Below are 9,638 nucleotides of genomic sequence, written 5' to 3' on the forward strand. Positions count from 1 at the left end.
AATGCCATGGATGGGGCTGTCCCCCAGGCTCAGAGTTCAAGAACATTTCCTAGGCTGATTTGTCACTCCTGCGTCCTGGGAAGAGAGGAGGAAATATTCTGCAATATGATGTGTGCTGGGAAGAGGATGAGTCTTTCATAGGAGGGTAAGGACACTGTGCTTGAGCAGGCTGGTGCAACGCGAGCACGCGTGTGTGCAAGGGGCAGGCAGGCAGAGTGCGCTTCTCCCCTTTCCCTTTGGGTGTGCAGCACACTCCTTCCCCGGGTGCAAAACTAACCCTCTCCTCTCCCTTTTGCAAAGGTGGCCCAACAATGCCGAGCATATTTTCCTACCAGAGCGCCGAAGTCGACTGGTGTGAAGGCAACTTTGAGCACTCGACGGTCATTGCAGAGTACTACAACACCGTGAGTGCGGGCGCATCCGAAGGGCAGGCTGGGGCGCGAAGGCAGCTGGCTCCGGGCACCCAGGAGCTGCTTTTAGGAGACGAGACGGGACAACCTTGTTTTCTCTCCTCCTGCTCACCCCTTTGAACTTCCTGGTGTTGGAGGGTGCTGGTATGGGGAACATTTTCTGAGCTTCAGGTAAATCATGGGACTTTTATTGCTTACAACAGCCAGTTGCTCACAAAACGAGCTGGGGTCAGGGGTACTTCTGGCATGTGTGGGGCTGAGTTCCCAGTGAGAAAACTCTGGCAGTGCTCCTTAGCCCAGATTTGTGAGATCCTGTTATACCAGTCCTGCAGCTCTCCTGCCAACTGGGGTAAGTCCCACACAGGGCTCATATATTCCAGCTAAATGTACAGGAGTGGCAAAATGAGAGACAACACTTGCATGAACCATGTCAGGCAGGTTGGGAATCCGGAACTCAAGACAGAGGGAAGCTGATGCATGAGCCAGTTTCACCTCCTATGATCCTTTATAATTCAGTCTCCATCCAGCGCCAGTCCCTTGAATACAGCCTCCTTGGCTTAAGCGTGGCTAGAAGCATCCATATCTGTCTGCAGAGGACTCGGTAGATAACCGGTCTCTGCAAGCGTGTCCTTCTACCTCAGTGCAATTACAGGCTAGCAGGGGTGTGAGGCATGTGGATTTACAACCTTCCAAAGGCCCTGTTTACAACTTTTAGCAATTACTGTCTAACACTAGAAGTTCTTGTTCTCATGGAAATGTCTCTTCCTCTTTTTTTAAAGCATTTCCTGCTTTTAATAAATTGCCTATAATAACGATAATTCCCTCACCCAAGTCCCGCAGCTCCCAAGCTCTAATTGCCCAGCCAGGGTCTCAGAGGAGGGATGCTCGGGCTGTATATAGTCACTTCTCTTTGAGACAGTTAACAAATAAAGATCTGCCAGTCCAGACCAAATCCTGCTTCCCTCTGGCAACCAACTGAGTGTGTTGTGCTGTTGCCTGTTTACTGGCACTGCATCCCTGTCAGATGGGCTCGGAGCTGCAGAGCAAGGCATAACTAGCAAGGAGGTACAGAAATCACTTATACTCACATCAGTGTTTCAAATGTAGCTGGAGATGCCAAATGCCTTTGTGTTTTGGAGTGTCACTGGCAACACTGGAGAGGGGCTGATTTCCACAGAGAGCAGGAAGTCTGAAAGTTATGTTTTTAATCAGAATTCATTCAGGGAGATAAATTTGCCTAACCTCCTAGTTTAGTACATAGGCAGCATTTTTCAAATGCGTCTTTGGAGCTGAGACCCCATTTTCACAAGGATCCTGATTTACACCCAGACTGTCAAAGTGGCTCAGCATCCTTAACACACCCAGAAGTGTCTCAGGAGCTCTCCAAAAGCACTTACATGTGTAACTTCTCTGCGGCATGCTGCTAGACACCAGTTGGTGTGACCAGATGCATAACTGTCTTTCTTAGGGCCCAAAGCCCTCTAATTCCCATAAAACATTAACTCTTAGCTGCCTAGGTCGCTTTGTAGTGCAGGTTTCTAAATTATGTAGCTATTCCTAAAAATCTTACCCAGGTGCCTAGTTCTGGGCTGAGGTCCCTACTAGCCACTGCCATCTCCCATGTTCCCATACTACACCACCTTTGAGGCACCGGGCTTCTCTGGATGAATTTACACTAGGTAGGACTGAGACATAGCTTTCCTCCAGGAGAGGAAAACTTCTCCAGCGCCTGTTTCCACACAGATGCAAACTAGTGCGATACCGAGGACCTCAGAGAGATGTGGGCAGAGCAAACCCTGCAGGATTATTTCCAGTGATTAAACTAGCCCTTCTTCCTCTCTATATGTGAACACAGGGCACCTCTTTCCCAGCAAAGAAAGAGCTTTTTTTCGTCCCTGCACTGATCTCCTTCTTGCCGGGCTCGCTTTTACCAGTCCACAGATCTCAGCAGAGTGCCTGTGCAGGTGGAGGGTACCACTTCTGCAGTTTCTGTCTTAAGATGCAATTCCCGTTTAGAGAAAGCAGCAGAGATCTAAACCTGCCTTGACAGCTGCCTGCACCAGGGCTGGCATGTGATCTCCTGTCCAAACAAGGGGAGACAAAAGAGCAAACCCTCCTAAAAACTGCTGCTGTCTGAGCATCTGACAACAGCCCCAAAGGCTGCACCGTGCTCAGGGCCAGACCTTGTAACCAAAAGCGGGCAGGAGCATCACTTACATGGGCATCACCCCTTCATCAGTCTGCACACACTGGCTGGCATTGCCTGGCTCTCACCCCTTGCAGCAGCACCAGGGGAGCCCTCTTCATGCTCTGAACTCTCTCACAGGATCAGGCTCCTTGTGATGTGCCCTAAAGGAGGGACTATAGAAATCGGACCAGACTGAGATCCCAAGCTATCCCTGCTGGCTGGCAGCATGTTGCAGATCCAGCTGGGGCTCAGGCCACTATCTCAGATGTGATCCTAACAGCCTGGATCTCCTCCTCTTCTCTCCTCCATTCATTTGTTCCCCATATTCAGATTGCTTCCTCCCTGCGGCCAGCTTTATGGGCCTTATCTCACTGGCCTGCCCTGAGATAATTATATCAATATTGACTCCAGCATCAGTTTGCCAGAGTTTTAGACTAGCTGGGAATCCAGCCAGCTCCTACCCAAGGCCCCTGCACCACTAAATCAGCGGGGCTTCCTAATGGAGCATCCTCTTCAACATCTTCTCCCCAACACTGCCCGGGGCTCAAGCAGGGTAGTTTTGTGCCAGCAGCAGCAATGTGCTGCTGAGAATTGCTCTGTGCCAGCCGCACTCTCTCTCAGGTCTGCTTGGGTTGGATGCTTTTTATTAGAAATAAGCACCCAGGGTATGAGCAAAGAATGTAAACAGTATCTTTAAGTACCTAATAATACATCGTGGCTCGTGATTGGATGCAGTTCAGCAACAAAGCGCTAACTATTTATAGGGACTCAATGACCCAGAAATTTATTGTCTTCTGGCTGTTCGTAAGAGAACAGTATTGTGCTACATGAGGGTCATCAGTCAGGGACTTGTCTTTCTACCCTCATTTCTTTCCTGAAATGACTGATCCAGGATGCTGGTAATGACACCCAAATCCTCAGCAGTCTCTCTGGCAAAGCAGCAGGAGCTCTGACACTGCTGTATATCCAGAGCTCCCAGATGCTTCATCGATCGGTGGGGATAAGCTCAACCACAGGTGCAAATTACCTAGATATGCCCAGAGAAGCACTCACTTTCAGAGTGTGTCAGAGCCGTGGCGTGCGCCCCAGCCCTCCGCACAGGCTCAGTAACCCCGCGGCATCGCAGACGCATCGCGCTTTCACCTGCCCAGAAAGTCCCGTGCAGGAGTACAGCAGCTCGTCGCCCTACACTCTGCAAACACTAGACAAACAGCTGTTTCCTGCCCCAAAGCGCTGGCATGACACTGCAATCTCAGGACACGCAGCCTCATCTTCTGCTACACAGGTCTGGCTATTAGGAACTTGCTATACAGGTCTGGAGAGCCTCTGAGATAATCACTTCTGTCTTTGGCCCTGTGGGCTCTTCTGTCAGCTAAAGCTGGTTCGCTGGTCTTGAAGTGAATGAATGCACTCCAATGACTCTTGCAGAAATCTCCCTTCACTGCAGAAAATGCCTGTCTTGAGTAAGGACCAGCACATGCCTTGGCTGCTACTGCGCTGTTGCTGTGCTCTCCTGTCCCAATCCGTATCAGAGGCTTGTTCTCACCCTGTCATGGATGGAGAAGCAAACAGATTCTCTGCAGGTCTCTCTCTCCATCTTAGGTTGCAAAGTGCCGAGTTGCACAAGCCCTGGGGCCTTTCCCATGATCCTGCTAATGCACCAGGATTAGAGTCATGTCGCTGATCCCAGTCTTGCTTTTCTCCTAGTGAAAGAAGCAAATGCCAGTATAGGCAGGCTTGGTTTAGGTACCTGGAGCAATAACTCACACTTGTTAGGAAGTGGGACATCGCTGTGAGCTCACACGCAGTGGAAAACCACAGGGCTGAGTCACCCTCACAGGTCAAATCACACCTCGGCTCCATCACCACTCTCTTATCTCCCTGGCGTCCTGGGCAGAGGGAGCTGGTGCCTCCTGGCCAGTACGACCCAGCTAGGTATAAGTAGAAGCTGTGCTGGGGGAACTCAGTGTGAGCAGAGACTCTGGAAAAACTTCCTAATGGGAGTACTGGGAGCAAAACCCTCCTAACTACATTTGAGATGGAGCTTGCCACATCCTAAAGGGAAGATATAGGACAGCTCTTTCAAATCAGGGCTTGGATCTGATGAGTGATGAAGACCCTGTGTCCCCCACAGATGCGGTTTTGTAGCGGCTCTCCCCTAAGCTCTGAGTTTGGCTGCTCTGCAAGGAATCACTCTATCCTTCCGACCCTATTGGCATGGTTCCCCTGATTATCCCTCCCCTCTGATATCTGATCTTGCACATCTCATACTGAATTAATGAAGCGATAACATTGCTATCATGTAATTAATGGCACTGTTGCAATGCCCACTGCAGCAGGGATTCAGACCTCTCTACACGCAATCTCAAAGTCCCGCATTTCCTCACTTTGACGTGCATGCTGGCACTTGCATACTGTTGCCTTTTCTGCAAGCTTTTTCTCTCTTCCTGCTATCCCTGCTTGTCTTCCAAAAGCCTCTTTAACCATTTCACAGGAAAAGAAATGTTTGCAACACAGTTGTTACTTTAACACACGGTTTGGTTTCTCGATCATTTCCGAACAGTTTGACCTCAAGTGTGCAAGTGGGACCAGCACTTCTCTTTTCATAGCTGGAATGGGAACACACCGGGATTTGGCTCTAAGCACCTACAGAAAACCAATACGCTTGGCCTGAGAATTGCTGTTAATGGGAGCATCAACTTGTTTCATGAAAGCCTTAGTGAAATTCAAGATTAATCTCCAGGTGTTAAAGGGAATAGAGACCTCACATAAAGCGTGACTTGTGTTTCCCTCTGGAATATGAGAGGGTGTGTTTCATATATATAACAACATCCCTGTGATTTGCAGCCCTGTTACCATAAACTTAGATCTCATCGGACATCACAAGCCAAGCATCGATTTTTGCAGTTTACCTGGTGCATGTGAGGGCTGCTGAGGGGTGAGACTCCAGCTGTGGAGGTCAGATTCCAGGCTTGAGGTCTGAGTCAGCATCTAGCTGGAAGATGAAAGGAAAAGGATTTTCAGGGTGAGATAAAAGTCACCCTGGTGGCTTGCCAAATGGCATTTTAGCAGATGGCTCTGCCCTGCTCTTCCAAAGCCCCAAAGAGCTGTCTGGCAGGTAAAACGTGGCACCACAGTCCCAACCTTTCATGAGCAAGAAAGCTTTTCCCTGGGGAGGCTGTATTTCCCTGTGATATCCCTTTACTGAGTTTGCAAAATCAGGTGAAAAAGCCAGGGTAAGAACCCAGAGGGTAAGGATTATTTCAAACTGCATTCCCCCGTAGCTGCAGGATGGTGTGGGCCTGATCCAACGCACAGGTCCAGGCTTTGGGCACTCGCTGCTCCTCCCCAGCTCCCACATTTTGCCCATCAGCATCTGCCATTCCCCGAAGCACTGGCACCTTCAACCAGCCCAGGCAGCAGCAACAGGCTGAGCCCCAGTACCATCCCCTCCTCCCCAGACAAATCAAAGTCTGTCAATGAAGCAATTTTGCAGAGTTGGAAATCAGGGCAGAATAATTTCGCTGCATTCATTTGCTAGGTATGTTTAAAGGAGGTTTATGACTTCATGTAATTACTAGTGTCCAGAATACCTCCCCCCCCCCAGCCAGGTGGCTTCACACATGACACTACAGGATGTCACCTCAGTCCTGTTCCCACCTACCAACGTCCTGCTTGTCCTGCTGCTCTCCACTGCACCCAATCCCAGTTAACGGAGGTTTTCCTGACTGTGGCTTGCTGTTGTGGCCTAGCTCCTCACGCCCACCCAGCCCCTCGCAGGGGGCTGCCTGCTGGCCAAAAGGGGCAGAAGCCATCCAGGGAGTTTTTTGGCAGGCCTGGGTTGACAGGAGAGGGAGATGGCTGCAAACAGAAGAGCTTTGGCAGCTTGCTTGAAGACACTGGGCAGCTGAAGCTAAACCATCACCCAAAAGGGGCACACCAGCTTATCCTGGGCTTGCTGGCCCCAGACGTGCGTGCAGGGAGAGCACAGATGTCTGCAGCCATTGCTGTCACAGCAATAGCTGTCCTTCCAGTTCCAGCCTCGCTTCTCAGGAAACGCCTCTGTCCTCTCCCTGTGCCAAGAGTAATACCTGCCTCCACGCGATGCTTTCCACTAGAGATCAGTATCCTCTTTGCACACGGAGATGCTGAGGCACATGGTGGGATGGGACTTGCCCAAGATCATGCAATAAGCTGAATGTGCCTCTTGTTTTTCAGATCAGCAATGTAAGCTTCTTTGTCCTTTCTCCTGCCCTGCTCTACCTGAACCGGCAGTACTGTCAGCAGCGCGCCTTGCCCTTGTATTTCGTCTCTGGCCTGCTCTTCTGCGTAGGTGGGTGCCAAGGTTGTGAGAAGACCTCAGACAGGTTGCCAGAGTACCCGATTGTTCATTCATGATACCTTTGGCTTTGGAGGCTGGTTCTTAGTGGCCAAAGCACAGGGGCAAGCTGGGGTGGGAAACCGAACAGCCGTGTCTGTTTGAAGCCCTGCAGCTCATGGTTCCTGCTGGCTGTGGATGCACAGTTTCCAGCCCAGTAAACCCACGTGGTTCTGTGTGGACTGACTCACTCAAGCCTCCATTAACGCCAAGGTACATGCGCTTCAGGAATGGTGTGTCTTTAGGAATGGCCCCCAAGAACTTCCCAGGCCAGACGGGCTCGTGTGAGGATGGAGCTTTGCTGACACAAGCTGTCCTTGCTCCTTGCAGGTATCTTCTCCATGTACTTTCACATGACCCTGAGCTACATGGGACAACTCTTAGATGAGCTCTCCATCCTCTGGACGCTGGCTGTGGCATATTCCTTTTGGTACCCAAGGGTTTATTTCCCCAGGTGCATCAAGAGCAGGTATGACTCACAGGGACATAGGGTTGCAGGCTCTGAGGGGAGGGCTGGGACATTGACATTGATACGTGTGACCCACAGATTCCGCCCCCCAGCCCACAGCCAGCTCCCCTGCAAGGGGTCAGCATTGAGGTTACGGCAGTTTGCTTTGGGACTGGACCCTCCATCACTCAGTAGTGGATGTGCTGACAGAGGAAGAGTAAGAAACCCTCCCATGGGGAAGGGCTGTGATGGGTTCCTGTCGCCTGGAGCTGCTTGTATTTGCAAAGCTGCAGAGAAAAATTTGCATGGAGAATTTAAAAATTAATTAGGAAATTAAATGTTCCTGAGCACTGACATTCAATTACCCATGCTGTCAAACTGTCATAGCATCCCCTGCCATCCACAGAGAGCTTTCCCTGAAGGCTGATGGGGTTTCCCATAGGACAAGCTGGTCCAAGTTAACACCCCACATTTCAAAGGTTGTTTGCAGGAGGGCTGGCTGGGCTAGAGGACCTCAGCAGAAAGGATGGGGATACTGGGTGGGCATGGATCAGCAGAAACAGGAACCCAGCAGGGCTTTGCTCAAAGGATGGTCCCATCCTGGCAGGCTTGCTGCAGCCCTCTGAGCCAGCCCAGTTAGAAGCAGCCTTGCAAAGGCCTGCTCCAAGTCTGCTCTTCCCATGCCAAAGAGGAGGTCACCAGGAGTTCACTGTGGAGACATGGTTGGGGGAGAGGGGAAGGGACTTGGGAAGGGATTTGCATGTGAAAGGCCCCTCTGAGCCCTATTGTTGTTCAGTCAGCCCAAATCTGCATGTTTGCATGGCTCAAGCCCCTGCCTGCTGCTGCTGGGACTCCTGCTTTGCAGCCCTTCCCTGTGCAAAGCTCTCGATGCCTTTGCCTCTCGATGCCCATCTCTAGCATCACCATGAAAGTGCACAAGTTACCTTCTGGGCTGTGTTCCCCTCTCTGTCGTGGACTAACTGGGGGGCTTTTGGCAAAGCACAGATATAAACAGATATATAGTAGTCCTGGCCTTCCTGCCAGGACTACTGCAGAGGCTGAGGTCAGCCATGTACAAACAGATTGGAGGTGCTGGAGAAGGGTTTCCTCTCTCAAGCAATGAGCAGGGCCTCTCCCATCCTTACCCTTCCGTACTGTGAACTTTGGGGGCACTGACACTCGCTCCCAATTTCCTTTAGGAAGCATTTCTTCTGGTTGAGTGGTGTCACCACCGTGATCAGTACCTTGATGTCCTTCATCAAACCAGCACTCAATGCCTACGTGCTCAACTGCATCGCCTTCCACCTGCTGTACCTGACATGGTGTGAGCTGAAAAAGTAAGGAGGGGGCTGAGAGGGGTTATCTGCAGGTCCATTGCACGCTCCTGGCAGGCTCACATGTGGCAGTGACTCTGTGCACAACAGCGAATGGAGCCCAAGACTTCATCAGCCACATGCTGGACTATCAGCTCTGCAAAGAACTGGGGCAGCCTCGGGGGGACCCAGGAAGAGGCACAGGCAGGACTGTGAGCAGTGGGGTACAAGAAGGCCATCTGGCCCAGGTGCCACGCAGAATGGGGACAATCCATGGGACAAGTGCATCTTCTCCTCCCCAGCTGCCATCTCTGCAGCTCTTTCCCCTTTGTGGGGGATTTGGGAACCAATGTGGGGGTGGGAGAACCCCCCAGGATCTGGGGAGAAAGACAGGAGTGCCTTTGCATCCCCTAGCATCATCCTCACCCACAGAAAGTCAGAAACCCCCTCTACAGAGCCACACTTCTCCAGTTCTTGTGGTCTGATGCTCTCCAGAAGAAACTCGCTGGGTTTTGCTCTGTTGCATTAGCACTTGCAGACAGGAACCAGCCCTCTTTAAAACCCTCTTTCCTTCCAACACGATACTCCGCTCCCTCTCCCTCACTGTGTCTTCCAGGTGCAATGACAAAAGGGTTCACCGGATGGCCGCAGCCATGGTCGTGTGGTGGGTGCTGGCCATCAGCAGCTGGATAAGTGACAGGTGGCTCTGTGGGCTCTGGCAGGCGATCAACTTCCCCTACTTCCACAGCTTCTGGTAAGGGCTCCAGCGTAGAGGCAGGAACCCCAGCTCAAACATTTCAGGGGCTGAAGGGCCACAGCTAAGGAGAGATGGCAGCAGGGATGTGATACTTATAGAATCATAGAATCATTAAGGTTGGAAAAGACCTCTAAGATCATCAAG

General features: G+C 51.2%; 1 protein-coding gene across 1 annotated transcript in view; it reads left to right on the forward strand.

Annotated features, from left to right (window-relative positions):
* The first annotated feature begins 311 nt into the window (after nt 1–311).
* The window catches only part of ACER1 (alkaline ceramidase 1), a 10,863-nt gene continuing 1,536 nt past the window's right edge, over nt 312–9,638 (forward strand). Inside the window, exons 1-5 of the mRNA XM_009281135.1 lie at nt 312–404; nt 6,817–6,931; nt 7,307–7,445; nt 8,624–8,761; nt 9,354–9,491. Of these exons, the coding sequence (XP_009279410.1) occupies nt 312–404; nt 6,817–6,931; nt 7,307–7,445; nt 8,624–8,761; nt 9,354–9,491 (623 nt within the window). The remainder of the gene's footprint in view (nt 405–6,816; nt 6,932–7,306; nt 7,446–8,623; nt 8,762–9,353; nt 9,492–9,638) is intronic.

This window comes from Aptenodytes forsteri, unplaced genomic scaffold (genome assembly GCF_000699145.1).
Source record: "Aptenodytes forsteri isolate BGI_AS27 unplaced genomic scaffold, ASM69914v1 Scaffold308, whole genome shotgun sequence".
Taxonomy (NCBI): Eukaryota; Metazoa; Chordata; class Aves; order Sphenisciformes; family Spheniscidae; genus Aptenodytes; species Aptenodytes forsteri.